The 18,110-nt window shown below is 38.7% G+C and overlaps 2 protein-coding genes across 5 annotated transcripts; one reads left to right on the top strand and one right to left on the bottom strand.

Moving 5' to 3' along the window:
- The first annotated feature begins 451 nt into the window (after positions 1 to 451).
- Positions 452 to 7,272, top strand: acp5b (acid phosphatase 5b, tartrate resistant). Of its 4 annotated transcripts, none has more exons than XM_064332226.1 (7): positions 452 to 609; positions 1,993 to 2,074; positions 2,341 to 2,531; positions 3,088 to 3,215; positions 3,323 to 3,514; positions 4,302 to 4,449; positions 4,790 to 7,272. In XM_064332226.1, the coding sequence occupies exons 2-7, from the start codon at positions 2,002 to 2,004 to the stop codon at positions 5,027 to 5,029; spliced, it is 972 nt and encodes a 323-aa protein (XP_064188296.1). In that variant the 5' UTR covers positions 452 to 609; positions 1,993 to 2,001; the 3' UTR covers positions 5,030 to 7,272. The 4 variants fall into 4 exon arrangements, with proteins under 4 accessions (XP_064188296.1, XP_064188295.1, XP_064188297.1 ...); XM_064332225.1 differs by having other exon boundaries at positions 603 to 738; XM_064332227.1 differs by lacking the exon at positions 452 to 609 and adding an exon at positions 631 to 713.
- A 529-nt stretch (positions 7,273 to 7,801) lies between these two features.
- On the bottom strand, positions 7,802 to 12,532 carry f3a (coagulation factor IIIa). The gene is made up of 6 exons (XM_064332228.1): positions 12,315 to 12,532; positions 11,850 to 11,961; positions 10,700 to 10,893; positions 10,413 to 10,594; positions 10,064 to 10,229; positions 7,802 to 8,698 (listed from the first exon to the last, which is right to left on the bottom strand). The coding sequence occupies exons 1-6, from the start codon at positions 12,388 to 12,390 to the stop codon at positions 8,568 to 8,570; spliced, it is 861 nt and encodes a 286-aa protein (XP_064188298.1). The 5' UTR covers positions 12,391 to 12,532; the 3' UTR covers positions 7,802 to 8,567.
- Positions 12,533 to 18,110: the final 5,578 nt, after the last annotated feature.

The following is an 18,110-nucleotide window of genomic DNA, read 5'->3' as shown; positions in this document are numbered from 1 at the left end:
CTGTGCCAGAGGTCTCTGTGCATGTCCTGTAACATGGGCACTGAAACATTTCGGGGCCATACTGCTGACAATCAAGGAAGATTTTTCCGATCTGATGGACAAACTCCTGGGTAAAACGAGTCAAAAATAAGCGCTCGTCTTACAAACACGTCACATCGCCGCAGCACGCTCAGTGCAGTGCAATGTCCCGAATGATCTGTTTGGCTTGTGCTGCATTTCAGAGGGAACTCTGGAAAGGCACTGCGTGAAGTTTTTGATCTCAAATAACTGGATGGCAACTGAGCTGATGTGGTGTAAACAAAGGGTTTCTGATTTAATCTCAGCAGTGCTGAGTCATTGCTCTGCACCTGATCTTCGCATAGAGGCCCACCTTGTCTAGGAATGCTGCCAAGTTCCACTGGGTTAGAGGTTGATTTCTTTGTAAATGAGTTATGAAAGTTTCCCAGCCAACTTTGACGAAGGCATGGCAGGGTTTCCGCCAGTGTATATCGGAAAAATCCTGAAATGTCTTGTTACGGTGAAGAGTGCAGCGGCAAAATTAGGCTATATATCTAGAAATACCATCTTTGGGGAAAAAACGCTACAGTTGAGGGTCAGGCACTCTTCACGGTAAGAAGAAATTTCAGGATTTTTTTGATATTGCTTGTGTCTAAAGACAAGTGCTGCAACGGAAACAACGATCGATTTACTCAGGAGCCACATCTGTCCAAAATGTAAACAAGTCAGGCAGTTTTCACGGTGGGGAAACATTTTATGACAACGTGGTCATGTAGCTAACTTAGCTAGCTAGCCAAACTGTCAGTAACACAGATACTTCCTTTGTGCCATTTAGGGATAATGTCAAGGAGGAAAGGTAGCCTACTGTAAAAGCCAAAAAACCTTAGACAGTTTTTTAAATGTTCAAATGTGCCCAGCATTCCAAGGCTTGTTGCAAGATTCAGTAGCCAATCAGGACTTGAATACAAGTTTTTTGTAGAGTGCATATTATTTATTATAGTGATATTATTTATTTTAATTTAATTTATTTTGGTGTTTTTGAAAACACAGCATTCCAAGACTGTACATTGTTGTCAGATTCTTTGTAAGACTCTGCTATGCTGTAAATAGTTGTTGATTTTTTAAAATGTGTGTTGAATAAATAACTTATTTATAACAACATTCACATTACGTAGCACTATTTTCAAATCTCCAGTCAGCTTTTAGCACTGACTTAATGTAGGGCCCGATGGAATCTGTGTTATAGCTTTTTTAAATTCTCAATTCCGCGATTCCGTTCGTGATTCTGTTATCACAGAAACTATAGGGCCCTACCTTAATGCTGCCATCAGTCTGTCGCTGGCCCGCACCGGGCCCCCGTCAAAAAAGACACTTGGCTGCCGGCCCGCGCCAGGCCGCCGGGCCCTGTCAAAAGATACTTGCCACTGGGCCTAACAACTTTTCTGGGGGAAACCCTGGCATGGGGTATTTTAGATAACATCTTGCTTAAAACGTACAATTTACAGTCTATTCTTTCGGAGTTGACCATGCCTTGCAGGGTATCAAAAAAGTGACAGTGACTGCCTCATTGAGATTCATGTCAGCTGAGGTTCAGATATTATGCTTGCTTGTTTCTGAATATGTCCAGTTCCTGTTCCTTAGTTGCATGCGAAAATAAATCACTAATTTTGAAACCGTACCTTGTTAAAACACTTTTTTTGTGATTATAATGGTAAAAAAATGATTTAACTTTAATCTACAATAAAGAACAATATCTTATCTCCTGTGGGGCTGTTACGCATTGTAAAGCCGTTGTTATTCAGGTTGATTCTTTGCCTGCCTATCATCTTGTTCCGCGTTATAAAGGAAGTCCTCTAAAACCCACCAAACTGCTTCCTGTATCACTTGCCAAGTAGAAGACAATGACGTCTTTTCTTTTGTCCGTTTGCTGGTGAACTTCTGCCTCATTTAAATGTTTTTGACACATTTGACGGTTTGATGTATTCCGCTCTGAAGGCTGACCCAATGAGCAAGGTAGCTTTTCTGTGCCTGGTGTGTTTTCAGACATCGTGGGCCCATCGGCAATCACAGGAACATGGTAAGGTGCAATTTCATTGTTTTTTTACTCTGTACTCTATACTTTACTTTCACTCTGTAAGAGAACCTGTTTGTGATCAGACGTGTGAATAATAAGGGTGGTTACATTTAAGATCCATTTCAGAAGTTAAGTACTTTATCTAAGATTATTTTCAGTTTGAAGAATGTGACGTAATATCAAGTGAAAGTAAAAACTACAAGAGGATTTGATGTTACATCTGATGTAGTCTGACAGTAAATGTGTTGTGCTTTCGTTTTCTTCCTCAGTACCTCTGCGCTTCGCTGCGATTGGAGACTGGGGGGGTCTTCCGTTAGCCCCATATTTCACCTACCTGGAGAGTTCCAATGCTGCTGAACTGGGACGAGTGGCTCAGACCACAGGCCTAGACTTCATTCTGAGTCTGGGTGACCACTTCTATTACCATGGAGTGAAAAGTGTAGAGGACATTCGCTTCAAGGTAAATTCAGTCTTTTGACAGACATTTAAAACCTCTGCTGCCTTTGCAAAAAAGAAAAAAAAACTTTTCCTTTTATATTGTGTTTAGCACTTTGCTGAAAGAGACATCAACAAGCACAGCGACACAGTTTGTTAAAAATGGCAACGCACGAAAGAACAGTTCCGTAACCTGTAAGGACAGGGTGACACAATAACAAAAGGAAAGCAAGTGAAACCCATGGTGTTATACTTTCGTCACCTCATGTCATGTGATGGCTTGTGATATAAGTGGATCTCACGCCCCCTTGTGGCTACACTGATATCTCTTGTAAACAAAAAGAGTTATTTATATTCTGTCAATAATTGCAGTGAATACTATTGGATTATATCTTAAATCCCTACAACTTCAGCTGTTCTGCTGTACTTAAAAATTGATGTGTAGAGGTGTTACAGTCAATTAGTAAAATGGTATGTGTAAAGCAATGTGGTGAAAGATGGAACTATGCTTTAAGTGCAGCACCTGCTTTCGGGACAACATCCATGCCCCTTTGTGAAGGTTGAACGTTTTCCACTCTTAGGTTACTTTTGAAAAGGTATTTTCTCACCCTTCGCTACTTGACGTCCCGTGGTACCTCCTGGCGGGAAATCACGATCACTTGAGAAACGTCTCAGCGCAGATAGTTTACTCTGAAAGATCTGAGAGATGGTGAGCCACTCCCCTCGAGAATCAGTGAGCGCCTTTCCCTCAGCAGTCATTCTTAACAGCAGAATGTGAAACTCTGACACATTTTATTAATTGGTGTTGACTCCCAGGCACTTCCCTGAGCTGTACTATGAGCTGAGCTTCAAGGTTCCACACAGCAATGCGTCAGTGACTATCCTCATGACTGACACTGTGGTGCTGTGTGGAAACACCTATGACGGGATTCAGCCTGTAGGACCAGAGGACTTAGAGGCGGCTGCCAAGCAACTGGAGTGGATTAACACAAGCCTAGCAAACACCAAGTAAGGAAATACAATGTAACACCACTTAGATATGCTATTAATATATTACTCATGGACCATGCCTTAAAATTCTTCACGAAACGAACGTAAGCCTGATAAAAGGAAAGGTAAATATTTCAAAAGGAATCAAGTCAACCAAAGAGGCCTTTCATGCAGCACGAAAAATAAAATTTGAAGACTGGTGAGCCATTTGCCCTCGCTTTGGCCCGACTTAGTCTCTGTTAAAGAATGTGAAAATCTTTGAGCATGTTTGCAGAGTCAGTGACCTACAGTACTCCCATCATTCCTACCTTTAAACATGCAGAATCCACCCTTTCCACACACACACACATACATGCTCCATGAAGCCAAGGGATAAGTCCAGACAATGCTGGAGATCTCACTCAGATAATCCACAGACTACACATCGATGTCCCGTCTATACAGGTATTACTCAGAAAGTCTTCCTCCTACAGGAATCCTCACTGAACTCAAAGAATTAGATTTCACTTGGGGATCCACCATAAATGCGTGGATCATAAGAACATACAAATGTACAGGATGATGAGATCAGACCATTTAACCCATACAGGCTCTTCATTTCCAAGATCCCCCAGTCTGCAAAACTCAGTTCACAAGATCTTACTTCAACACAGATCTCTATCAATCATTCTTAACTTAAGTAGCAATCAGATTGTTGTGCAGTCAAATACACCTGGACCAGGGTCTTTCTATGCAATGGCAGCACAGAGTACGAGCTGAGTTCTGTTCATTCTTGTGACGTGCTATGACCTTGGTTTCCACTCAGGTCTGAGTTTGTTGTGGTCGCTGGGCACTACCCCGTGTGGTCAGTGGGCCACCATGGCCCCACGCAGTGCCTGGTGAAGAAGCTGAGGCCCCTGCTGAAGAAACATAACGTCACAGCGTACCTGTGCGGCCATGACCACAGCCTACAGGTATCCCTTTGGTCCTCGGAGCTCGTCAGACACGGTTCACCACGACACACCCTACCACTCACTCACGCAGAGAAAAAGTCACGCCCGTCTCGCACTCAGTTCACCACAACGTGCGAGATGCCTCACCCTCACATGCGCGTACTACACACAAAATACACACCATGCTCAATGTCTGTCTATCTCTCTCACGCACATGCAAGCTCACAAAATCCATTAGCGTTTTATACTTGCGTGCACGTACATACACATATACAAACTCATACACGGGTGTTTGAGGCAAGACTCATTCTGTCCATTGTCGTGTTGCGTACTAACTGCATTTCCGGTAATCTTTTGTTAGTTCATCCAGGAGGATGATGGGAGCGCGTATATCGTCAGCGGAAGTGGGAATTTCGAGGACACATCCACAGACCACTGGAAGAGTTTCCCTGCCTCCTGGCTACAGTTCTCCAGCGCTGTCAACGACACACGAGGTGGCTTCGCTTACTTTGAGGTCACTTCAGAAACTATGTCCATCAGTTACCTCCAAGCAGATGGTAAATGTGTATATCAAACTACTTTGCAGAAGCGCAGAGTTTGACAGAGGCCAAGGAGAATTCAACTCTGGTCAATATTATAACACGCTTTCACAGGTCTTTAATCTTTTTTCATGCTGAGGATAATATGGCTAAATGCATATACATAATTATAACACGAGGGGACCAATATGTTTTAAATGTAGGTACTGTGGTGACTAGTTGAACTTCTTTGAGAATGTACTTCTTTATTACTGGCAACACACACCAGCTTTCAGCCTTACTCAGTTTATGCCCCAAACCTAACAGAAAAAAACAGTCAATAGCACAATGAGAACATTTATGCATTTTGAGATTTACGACTAATTTACATCTGATTTACATGTAACATAATTCAACCACTTAATCAGAGACTCCAGACAGAAATACTGTAGTTGAAATGCAAAGACTCTACCTACTCTCCATAACCTACTCTCAGTTATTTCTATTTTAAGAATACATTTATGATATATCACAATTATCAACATGAGAAAATATTCTTTTTAAAATAGTATACTTATATCTGCACTAGAAAAAATTGTGTGGCTTCACAGCTAACATTCAATTAAAAAAAAATTTAATCAAGGAAGGAATTCTAGTGAATAGTGTAAAAAATGATGAAGCTTTCCCATACCTTGATATGTGCCTTAAAGATGACAGAATTTGCTGCTACAAAATATCCTCATTTTGACCTTCAAACCAGTTGAAGTGCGTCCTGCCTTACAATGCATTAATATTACATGTTATTCAGTGACACAATTTTTGATGTTTTGCCTTTGTACTCAGCACATTGGATTTGAAATGAAACAATGAATAAGAAAATGTTAAAGTTAAGACTGCTAGCTTTAATTTTCAGGCAACTGCATCCATATTGGGTGAATCATGTAAGAATTGCTGCCCTTCTTATACATAGTCCTTTCATTTTTGGGGACCGAAAGTAATTGCACAGTTGGCTGCTCTGCTGTTTCTTGGCCAGCTGTGTGCTATTGCAACATGCACAAGAAAGCTAACAAAACCTCTAGAGTTGATTCTAGGTGTGGCATTTGCATTTAGAGTATGTTGCTGTTGTCTCTGAACATGAGGACCAAAAGAAGTGTCAATGCCAGTAAAGTAGACCATCATTGGGTGGAAAAACCAGAATAAATTGATCAGAGACATAGCCAACACATTGGATGTGTACATTGTTACAAAGCAAGAACGCATTGCTGTGCTCAGCAGTAGCAAGCAACCTAGTAGACCACAGAAGTCCACTGTAGTGGATTACAAAAGAATACTTTTGAGTTGTGAAGGAAAAACTCCTTTTCAACTGTCAAACAGATCTGGAACACTCTCCATGATGTAGACATAGATGCGTCAAAGACTGAAATAAAGATAAGGTTACACCAGTATAACCCCAGGGGGTTCAAATGCAAAAAAAACTGGTTAGCCTCAAGAACAGAACAGCCAGGTTAGTTTGCTAAAAAAGTACATTAAAGGAACTGTAGGGTTCTGGTACAAACAGTTGTGGACAGATGAGCTGAGTGTTAACCTGTACTAAAGTGATGGAAAGAAAAATGTGTGGAGAAAAGGAAATGCTCATGATCCAAAGCATACCATCTCATCTTTGAAAGAACACTCAACCTGAATCCCAGTGAACGTTCATTTCACTTGCTGAAAAGACTGATGACAAAAAAGCCCCCAAAACAAACAGGAATTGAAACTGGCAACAGTACAGCCTTGGCAGAGCATCACCAGGGAAGATACCCAACTTCCGGTGATGTCTATGGGTCACAGACTTAAGGCAATTATTGAATGCAAAGAATTTGCAACCAAGTACAAAACCTTCAACCTCATCCAAGCCATTAAAAACTGTGTCTACTAAAGGTTAAGTCCAAAACCACCTTTGGTCAAAACAAGGTACATGTAAGCTTATATTTTGCACAGACATTTTGTTGGATTTCAACCCACGTGTCGTTTAAGAACTTGGGCAGTTCAACCCTTTGCACTAGACATGTGGTTATGAAAATGTTTATTTGTAAATATACAAATTAGATAGCCATCCAGGTAATACTGGTAGACTCACCTTTTTGGCTTTTCACTATTTTTGTAAATACAATTCATTACGTTTTAAAGGGCTTCCCATGCAATACCTCCATCTTGTCTGTTTGCAGTAAGAGAGGCATTAAATATAACCACTATGGCACCTTGTATTTAATGCCAAGGAAAAAATGTAAGCATGCATATGTTAAAACCATCTTCAATATCAAAATATAACCAACATTATGAGAAACTATGTCTGTGTTGTCATTCAATCTAGCCACTATTGCAGTTTGTCTTTTACTATTTAAAAGTGTTTTTGTTTCCATACATTCGATTGTGAAAGACAAGATGCTTATCATGAGCACAGCTTATTCAAATCTCTGATTAAAATTGGTATTGATAAAAGTTCAATTAATCAGTTTTCTATTTGATAGTCTGAAGAAACATTCAGTTTGGAAATACTGTACATTGCCTGTAGATGGCATTGGTTTAATATATTTTTTTTTAATCTCAAAGGCAAGGACAACAGGACAGGACGGCTTATGTTATGCTCTAAAAAGAAACCAAAAGAGCCATTTAATGAATTTACTCAAAACATAGAGACTTTGCTCACATTGGTAACCTATAGTCCACAAATGTTGATTTGAAATACAGGCATACAGTAATGAAATATGACATTACTGCAGTTCAGCTTAAAAAGAGAAAAAAGTATTTGGATCTGTCTTCACATCTGTATGAATATCCATATATTAATATAAAATGAGGAAGAAATAAAAGAGTAATATGTAAACTAAAATTTATTTGTTAAAAAAGTACCATACACCACACTGTACACACTCCAGTGCAACAAATGACAATCATCTAATGTACGTGTGGGACATCAGAAATAGTCAATTTAATATACTCCCATTCGAGCAGTTAATTTGAGTCCACATTATTACATTAATATCACCATGTACACTTTCATTATTGCATATTATATTAATAAGTATTATAGCCAGCTGTTTATAACAAAATAAAATCTGATCCCATAAACCTTTAAACCATAAATACATACTAAAGGATATAACATAATATACAAACAGTTCCTTGTTAAACATGAAAAAATAAATTATAGTAACTCAATAAAACATTTATAAAAACAGTATCAATTTACCTTATAATTCTATTTCAAAGACTCCTTTAGAAAAAATCATTTAGTGTTTCCCAATGATTGACTTACAGCTAAAGCCTTCTCAACAAAGTAAATAAATAAGCACAAAAGTAGCGTTTGTAAAAATGAAAATCACAGCAGTTCGCTTAGCTTCCCATATAAGTACCAATCACCATTAATTCCATGATAAATACTATTTCACCAATAATGCAGGAATTGCAAAGTATATGTGTAACATATCGAGTGCATAGTGTTTCACAGAAACTGCAAAGAATTCCAGTGTTTGACAAAGGAACGTCATATAAAAATGCTTCCTCCTCCCTTTGAAAGGGCTAGTCAGGTTCAGTCGTACCATATTCTCCTTTCTGGTCCTTACGTCTCCCACGAGCAGTTCAAAGGCCGTCGTCTTTTCCGCGATTCCTGCTGCTGCTCCTCCGCTTGCAGAACACCGCGATCCCGACAATGGCGGCGATTATGACGATGACGAGGAAGATGAGGCCCACAATAACACCGATGCCGTACTCTGAAGCAAAACACAGAGGAAGGAGCGGGTGATTCATTGATGGCACAGAAATGTTGCCAAGCCAGCCTGAGCACTTATCAGGCATTGGTGACGCGTGCCAGTTGTGCTGGCGTACCGGGAATTGGGCAGCCTTGTACCACTACCAGAGTCTACACATGGACCACAGTAATTCATAAACCAGCCAGTATCAAACTGCATTATACAGTCCCCTCCAAAAGTATTGGAACAGCAAGGTCAATTCCTTTGTTTTTGCTATACACTGAAGACAATTGAGTTTGAGGTCAAAAGATGTACATGAGATGACAGATCCGAATTTCAGCTTTTATTTCCTGGTATTTTTATCTAGATTTGTTAAACAGCTTAGAACATATCACCTTTTGTATCAGACAACCCAATTTTTAGGTGAGCAAAAGTATTGGAACATGGGACTGACAGGTGTTACTTGTTGCCCACATGTGTCCTGTTAGATTGATTGGTTAAACAATAAATAGTTCTGAATGTCTACTCTTGGTTTTAGCCTTGGGTTTTGCCTGTGAAAACTGCATTTGTGTTATAAAAGATGAAGACCAGAGAGCTGTCTTTGGGAGAAAAGCAAGCTTAGAACAGAGGGAAAATCGATCAGAGCCACTGCACAAGCATTGGAGATAGCTTGTACGACAACCTGGAATGTCCTGAAAAAGAAAGAAACCGCTGGCGTACTGAGCAACAGATATCGAACAGGTCGACCAAGGAAAACAACTGCAGTTGATGACAGAAACATTGTGAAAGCTGTGAAGAAAAACCTCAAAACATCAGTCAGTGCATTTCACCTTCTGAAGAGGAGATTAAAGGGAAAAACCCCCCGAAACAAACAACAACTGAAAGAGGCTGCAGTAAAAGCCTGGAAAAGCATCACAAAAGAAGTTTGGTGATGTCAATGGGTCGCAGGCTTGATACAGTTATTGCAAGCAAGAGATATGCTACCAAATATTAAGTGTTATTTGCTTTCATTTACTTAAATACTCTCTGTTCCAATACTTTTGCTCACCTAAAAATTGGGTGGTCTGATACCAAAGGTCCTATGTTCTAAGTAGTTTAACACATCTAGGTGTAAATACCAGGAAATAAAAGCTGAAATTCTGAACTCTTGTCTCATGTTCATCTTTTTATCTCAACCCCAAATGTATTCAGTGTATTGCAAAAACAAAGGAATTGGCCTTGCTGTTCCAATACTTTTGGAGGGGACTGTATCCCACTCCCCTTGAATTCATTAGAACTGGGAGGGAGAGTAAAGTAAAGTGCTTCCCCAATTGCCCCTCGATCCATCTTTCGCGGTGAGGTCACGTAATGGAAGCGAGGCTACCCTTTGGTGTCACTCTGCCGTACCTTTATAAATGGGCCTGTCCTCGGCCGGCGAGCACTGCGTCGAGCTCGGCTCCCCCAGCTGTTTCGCTTGGACACGGGAGGGGATGTACGTCTGTACATTGAAGCAGTAGCTCTCGCCTTTGTCCACTTCCAGCTCAATCTGATTGCTGTCTGTATCCTTTGTTCTCTGCGGACAATAGAGCATTGTGGCCATAGGAATTTATGCAGGAATGTATGGATATAAATTTATTTATTTATATCCTTCACATGTGAAAATCTGTGTAAATGCACCCTACACAGTACAAGAAATGAAAAAGACATAAATGTGTTATGTTAAGTTGACCGCTGTGTTTCCTCCACGGTAACTCACCTTCCCAGAGCTTTGAGCTTTCGAATACGAGACTCTGTACTTGAGATCGCTCATAAAGATGTCCCGCATGTTCAAAAATCTACCATCCTTATAAATGGCAGAAATGGGATCCTTTATGTGAAGGGTAATTTTGCGTTTATCCTTGCTCACTTCTATAGTGAAAGTAGGCTTTCCGATTTCAGCTGAAAAATATGAAAGAATGATACACCGTGAAACATGTTGACGATGCACTGTGTGTTTCTGATGGTATTGCATAGAAGGTGAATGCAGTCATCAGGGATACCCACTGTCTTTGTATGGGCAGAAGTGTTCGGACTTGGCGTAGGGGAACTCCACCAGGTCCGAGGTCTTCCCTGGCAAGGGCTCCGACTGAACGACTGCAGAATATGTCTTCTTAAGTTCTGTCAACATGCTGGTCAAATCACACTCCGTGTTCATGGTTTTAATACAGTGTGGATTCCTCTTTCGATTTTCACCCACGCTGCAAGAAAAAAAATGATCCAACCATAATTATATTTAATACACACATTCCACATATACATTTCTTAATTTTTCCATCTACACTTCCTAGTGTTCTTATTTTTTACATTTCTTTTACTTGTCTGTAAAGCACTTTTTTGTAGTCTATTACTTGAAGGGTGCTATATAAAATGTATTATTATTATTATTATTATTATTATTATTATTATTACTAAATGTGTTCACATAGCTTTACAATTTTAACAGAGAATCAATTCATTGGCCCATTAATATACATGGACATGGAATTGAGTGATAGCTGATAAATGTGCAAATGTATTTTTATGGACTATCACTACCTGGTATTCCAAGCACTGACATTTCATCATTGACATTTAAACAATAAAATATTCAAAACAAATCTGTTTTTAGTATATAATTTAATTCACCACAATTAACATGATTCAGCATACAATGTTTTGCTTGTGCATTGTTTCTTTGCTAGTTCATTAGTGTATACATTTGCACAATTAAACCATGTGAATGGTCCTGCATTCAAATCAGAGTATTTATTAATGAAATCCTATCTCATACCCCAGTAGTCAATACAATAATGCAAATGAAATACATTTAGAAGCATTTTAAAAGATCGATACTAACCTCATATTACATCACTAGATCATTCAGTTTATACAGAGAGTATTATAGCAAGTGATAGCCTAGGAAATTCCTCGGGCAATGTACCATGCAAATGAATTAGAACAAAACCAGTTCTCAATCTTTTGCTACTTGCTCTCGACGTTATAGTATCAAGGCTTTTGCACAGAACACACGAAAAAGGAAAAAAATTGTAGGTATGACAACACATCGTATAAATGAAATAGCAAGACAATAACTACGGCGTCGATAACATAAAACGAACACTCAGTGCTAGAAGAGAACTCAAACAATAATGTATCGTTCGTTTTCAATACTCACACAGAGAATTCAACAGTGTAAGAGTAGTTTGTTGGTTTCGGACCCCACATAAGCAGCGTCTTAAAATCAAATGAATGCCACTTAACGTCTTGTGCTTCGGGAAACGTGGTACCTTCAGAGATTAGGACATACCGACGAAAATACATAGATTAGAACAAAACCTGAAGATACTTACTTTTGCTGCATTCATATTTAAAGTGGGAGTAAAGTCTTAATTTTTAGTTAATGCTGAATAGATATTGATGAACTTAATCTAAACAAACATGATACAACAGAAAATCCATTTCACTCGTTTAACTACAGAAGTAAACCGTATTTCGAAACTAAGTGATCCAAAGTCCATGTTGTTAAAGGACCAAGTGACAGATAGGCTATCAAGCATTCCTTTTACCAAAATGGAACGTGTGAAAGACTACCCATCAGCACGTTTAAGACAATACGAATTAACATATGTAGGCTACTAACCTGAAATTTTTCCAATAAGAAAGAAAAGTGAGCAAAATAGAGAAGCATAAATCCTCGTGTCCAGCATATTTGTCATATTCCAAACTATAGTCCAAAACACAGCGAATTTAAGATGTTTGACCAACTGTAGTGGATACAGTCGATTATGCCGGTCTACCTCCCACCCAGTTGCAGCAGAGCTAAATGCACCGAAGCCCTGTGCACCAAGGTCAATCAAAACGGCAGTCTAGCTACTGCAATTATGTTATTGGCTGAGCAAGCTGCCAACCATGTAAACGGACCAAATATGGTTTTCCGACCCCACCTGGAGGAAAGTAATGACGCCGTGTCGTTCTTTTAAGTAAAGCCGGGCACCCACCGCACGCGTATCGACCGCGAGCGCACTTCGCGCGTATTACGCGCGTAACTGAAGCGTAGTTGAAGTACTGTTATTACAACGGCAGCGGGCGACGTCGTCTCCACCAGATGCGAACGCGTCGCGTACCGGCTGCGAAGCTCGAGCGACACAAGCGAACTGAAGCGTAGTTTTTCGCTTCTGTTCTATTTTTTCGGCTTGTCGCGCGTCACGATGACCTGTTTATACACAGAAATATGCTCTAAAATGCTAGGTATACATGCTCTGATTTATATTTCATCCTTATATTACTGGGGGTGTGTCCCTAGTTACCTCCCAGATATTTTATAAGCAGCTAAAAAAATACAAGCCTTTTCGTTTTGTAAAAATAAATAAATAAATAAATAACTGGAACCTGGGGAAAAGGCAAACTTAGTTTCGCTGTCTTATTTTGCGGAGGGGGTGGGGTAAATTTGAAAATACACCACAGAAAGACGTAGCCTATTGAATGACGTAGAAGTGAATGCACCGAGCAGCGGTTAGTTAGCTCGAGTGTTGGAAGGTAGTTTTTAACCAACCATTGCTCAGCCTATTTGACTTCTCCGATGTCTTCGTTCGCCGTGCTTTCAAAAAGGGCTTGTTAATAAAAATCTGATAATCCACAGAGCTTTAAAAAAATCAGATTATTTAGTGGTCTTGCCGATGAAAATGCACCTATTTTATATATGAAGTTGTAAGCAAGCCTTTATTGCACTTGTACTTCAAAGCTTCCGGTGTTCATGGCGTTCATATCCCTTCAAGATTAAACTGTTACTGTCTTTTTCATGATTAGCTGATTTTACTAAATCTGATCCTATAAATGTTTTGACGTGAATGACAAGACAACACGGGAATTCCCAATGGTTGATTACGGATTATTTATTATTATTATGATCATTACATATTCTTCATGAAATTGGCACGCTAGTTAACCAAGCAAATAAATTAATACAGTTTGAGATTGATTGTTATGCAGGCTACGTTGCGATTTAAGTTTATGGTAATTCTTGAAAGCGTTTACTTTCTCACGTATTTACGAGTTAACGAAATATTACCAAATTAACAAACTGAAAAAGGTCTCTCACCAAAGTATTCACTTAGCCCATAATCAACAGTCGTGAACAAACGTGAAATACACGATGTAATCCCACTGCAGACTGCGAGAGCTACTATGAATATAGAGCTTTAAGCAAGCCTTTGCGCGACACAAACGGAACCAGTGGAGACACGCTACGCGCCGCGCCGTGCTGCTTCGTCGTGCTGCTCCGCGCCGCTTACGCTACGCGTGCGGTGGGTGCCCGGCGTAATAGCCTGGTTCTGGTTTTACAGAATGTCGGTGAAAGGTCAAGCGTCTAGTTTAATTATTGAAGACGTTTTATTAAACCTGTTTTGATTTGCAACTTAAGCTTGCTTTGTGTTCTTAATTGAAAGAAATTATAATGTCAGGTAGGCTACTGGACATGAGTGGTGGCTATTGCCTCCTCTTATTGAGCACCTGCTTGAAAAAGGTTCTTTGGTTGTTTTTAAACACTAAACATTATCAGTATGGGTGCAAAATAATGAAGGATTATGGTTGCATAAAACCAAAATCTATCTAACATTCCTTCCCATGTGTGATTCTATGCAACAAATCCTTTCTTTCACATATATTTTGATTATGCAATAAAATCAAATTATGAAACTCCTCAATCTTGTTTCCCAACTGTTACCATATACTTTCACTGGCAGTCAATTTAGATTTTACCAAATAATGGGCCAGTCCTGTTTGTGGAAGGGGGTAACGTACAGATAGGTCCCCAGGGTTGGACAACGAAGTCCAACCTATAACAATATAAAACTATCCCCCTCCCACCCCCATCCCTTGCACAAAAGGTCGGTAAACACAATAGGCACATCTGTGCGATGGCTTAATAAGAGTCAGCGGATCCAAGCCCAAGGACGCCAAAAAATACTGAATTAGGCGCAATAAGCTTGAATGAGATTACTAATACTGATACAACAAGTTCTGAGTATGTTAAAACAGTGAAAAATGAAGATTTAGGTGAATATGTAATGTACCGTATGCAATTCCATTAAAATCATGTACTGTGTTAAAATAATTGAGTTTAAAGTGACTAGTCTGATTTATGTGTAAATAACTTGCCAAATAATTATTATAAAGGTACACACATTTTAAAAGAAATAGCATAAAGTAGCATGTGATTGAACACATCAAACATTCAGACACTCCCCTCAATCTAATTCTGTGTGTAATTTTACAAACATTTTACAAACTTATGGACCTTTTCCATGAGTCGTACATGACTAAATTTCTGGTAATAAAAACTCACAGACACTATAAAGATAAAACATTAAAAAATTGTCTATTATTGCATTTAAGACTTTCAACAGCCCTCTTTGTCACATGATATATGCCTCAGACTTGGATAAAATGATATGCAATTGTAGGAGTTAAGGTAATTATGTCATGTAATTATGAAATAAGACTGCCATGTAACTAGCCAGTCAGACAGGAAATATCTACTATCTCCAGCAACGTGTATGTGTGTGTAGTTTTAGTCTATTACCTATCAAGCATTTGATTTTAGGGAGACATTTTATTGTAACATCACAAATTTTGTATTTAAATTGAATTATATGTACTTTAACATCACAAAACATTATTGCAGATATAATTTATTAAATTTCTATATTTGTTATTAGTTACTGTATCTTTACCAATAGTAAAATATTGCGCATAAATCATAAATCACCTATCATTCTTAATAATGAATTTATTTATTGCCCTTTAAAACTCTTTGTAAATTGCTGCTTTCTATTCTTCAAGATTTTATTACTTAAGTTCTAGATGTGAAATTATTAGAAGGTCACTAAATGTGTCTAAAAATAATGAATATCAATGTGAATAACATAACTGACCATAGATTGTGGATTATTGTTATTGTTATTAAGAGCTGTGGAGGCTTTAAATGTAGATGTGCATATTGCCATGTTAAAGTCTGCCCTATGCACATCTCTAAGTATGAATATATATGTGAGACAAACCACCTAGGGCATCCTTCAAGTGAGAGAGCATCCATAATTAAAATACTGTAGTTATTATAAACAGTATCCATATTGATTGTTTTGACAGTTAAAAAGATGTTTACTGTTTGCATTCCTGAAGGAATGTATAATGTTACAAGCATTCCCTACCGTTGTGTATGCCTATAAAATTAACACACTCTTTTTACTTTGGATGATAAATTATGGGTTTCAGGAGCTTAGTTCAGAATGATCTCAGATTTCCCAGAAATCTCTGAAACCTTTTTAAATATAAAAAGTGGTCTTTGTCATTAAATTATGTTCCTTGCTCTTGCGACCTGGTCAATTGAGTTGTACCTACACCCACATTGTCAGGTTAATTTCTTCACACTCTAGCCAGATAAGCAGAAAAAATATCACTGTCTGCGTAAAAAGACAGAACCTGATTTACTTTGCTACAGACCTATGCTACAGAGTGTGCAGTCTTCATGAAGGCATAGCTGGAGTGAACATAATTATTTATTATTGGCAAGAATAAAATGTGAGGTACTTAATTGCAGTGCACATTTAGAGAGGCTATATGTTTTATATTTGTTTGGCTTTACTTAATTTTAGGCAGGCTATTTTTTAATGGAGTTGTCTGTCGGGCACCACCATCATACATATTGAATTTTGTGGGCTGGGAATGTAGCACAATGGCTAATGATATGGGCTTGGAATTCCAAGGCTGCAGATTTGATTTTCAGGTGGGGCACTGCCTTTATACCCTTGAGCAAGGCATTTCATCTCAAATGCTTCTGCATGTGTCCAGCTGTATTCATGAATTGTATGTGAAAGATTATGTAAGCTGTGTAAGTCGATCTGGATGAGAGCGTCTTCTAAATCTCTAAACTGTGAGCATGCTTTCTGTGTAATTAGAGCCACATAGTTTTCTGAAAAACAACACATAGCCATCATGCTTGGTATGAAAATGGAGCTGAGAAATGGTGCTGTGTCTTGTCGCCAAAATACACAATAGGGGTCCGCATAAAAATGAGATACGGAACAAGAATTATTATGAAGCAGTATTCCCTTCCATTAAACTAATAAAGGAGACACTAAAAGACTAAACAATGAAATAAGTGTATTTTTGGTAAAGGAAAGAAAACATACATGCCAAAGCTATGATTGATAGAGTATCATAAGTTTTAAAACAGGACCTAAATGCAAAGTTGTGACATATCAAAAGGTGCTTGTTGTAAGATTTTGTCTTCGTAATAAAATATGAAAATGACAAACATGCACTACTCCTGCTGATGCCTCATTGCAATGTGCTCTTTAGAAACTGGGATAGTGATGCATGTATTGCGTTAAATGCATGGGACATGCATACACACAGACACACAACAAATCATTTTATTTGGTCTGGATTAGCCAGGCAAACAAATAGTTTGTGATTAATCCGTCTCAGTGAGTAGTCACAATGGCTATGGGTGTGTGTTTCCGTGTGATATTGATGCGGGGCAGATAGCGTTGAGTCAGGTGTGGGTGGGAGATTTCATTGTAACACGGCTGCTGGTGTCATGAACATTCTGATAGCTTCGTGGACTTTGTTCTGTTAAACATTTATTTGAAGTACCTCAAAATAGGAAGAATTATTACATGAAACAAGAACCAAATGAATTCTTATAATGGTTGCAATGCAACAGGTTTGCAAATAAACATTTAGCTAATGATAATGATAAAATAATCAATGCTATGGATACAGGACATGGAAATTACCATTCACCTAAGCATGTGGGCAACAGCACAAGAACAATTTAAAATTTTAAATGGGCTAGCCCCAAGTTGGTGACTAATTAATTAGAATTTTATGTATTGAATGTGGCACAATAATTCTTTTTCTGATATTGTTACTTTACCAAGTTGGTAACTTTTAAAAGGACAACATGTTCTTGTATGAATATCAGACTATATGTCTTATGCTATTAATTTCAATTAATATTAGTCTGCTGGCCTTGTTTTGATTATTTTACTTTTTATATATATTTTTCAGATCCTAGGAAATACAGTTTCCGGTTTTGCTGTTGAGGAAGCCTTGAGAATAACAGGGTTGGTCTTATTTTTTTCTAAGATGCATCCCGTTTTGCTTCAGTGTTGCCCGAACAGTTCCATTGTGTTATGTAGGCAGTGGCACTGCTGCACACGTGTTATTGTGCCTGTTATTGCAAAGAGCATGTATCTTCATCACATCTGGGGTCAAAATGTCTCAGTGTACATACAGTTATGTCGCACGCTGTACAGGTTCTAATTTAGAGAGATGTGTCGAGACTGGTAACCTTCGGGGCAGGCGGAAACTTGTAAAGAGAGAAAGAGGAATGCGGCTAATGCTGCTGCCACTGCTGGGCCCCAGACAATGT

The sequence above is a fragment of the Anguilla rostrata genome, chromosome 4 (genome assembly GCF_018555375.3).
Source record: "Anguilla rostrata isolate EN2019 chromosome 4, ASM1855537v3, whole genome shotgun sequence".
In the NCBI taxonomy this organism is placed as follows: domain Eukaryota; kingdom Metazoa; phylum Chordata; class Actinopteri; order Anguilliformes; family Anguillidae; genus Anguilla; species Anguilla rostrata.
The sequence above is the reverse complement of the archived record's forward strand: the minus strand, read 5'-3'. Positions and strand labels throughout refer to the sequence as shown.

What these genes read in the sequence shown, in the direction of transcription:
- acp5b (XM_064332224.1), top strand. Translation starts at nt 1,975, where the DNA reads ATGTATTCCGCTCTGAAGGCTGACCCAATGAGCAAGGTAGCTTTTCTG. An exon ending in TCGGCAATCACAGGAACATG is followed by an intron (nt 2,075 to 2,340) that starts GTAAGGTGCAAT and finishes TTTCTTCCTCAG; the next exon opens with TACCTCTGCGCTTCGCTGCG. An exon ending in TCTGAAAGATCTGAGAGATG is followed by an intron (nt 3,216 to 3,322) that starts GTGAGCCACTCC and finishes GTTGACTCCCAG; the next exon opens with GCACTTCCCTGAGCTGTACT.
- f3a (XM_064332228.1), bottom strand. Translation starts at nt 12,390, where the DNA reads ATGACAAATATGCTGGACACGAGGATTTATGCTTCTCTATTTTGCTCA. An exon ending in CTTCTGCCCATACAAAGACA is followed by an intron (nt 10,595 to 10,699) that starts GTGGGTATCCCT and finishes CATATTTTTCAG; the next exon opens with CTGAAATCGGAAAGCCTACT. An exon ending in AAGCTCAAAGCTCTGGGAAG is followed by an intron (nt 10,230 to 10,412) that starts GTGAGTTACCGT and finishes TATTGTCCGCAG; the next exon opens with AGAACAAAGGATACAGACAG.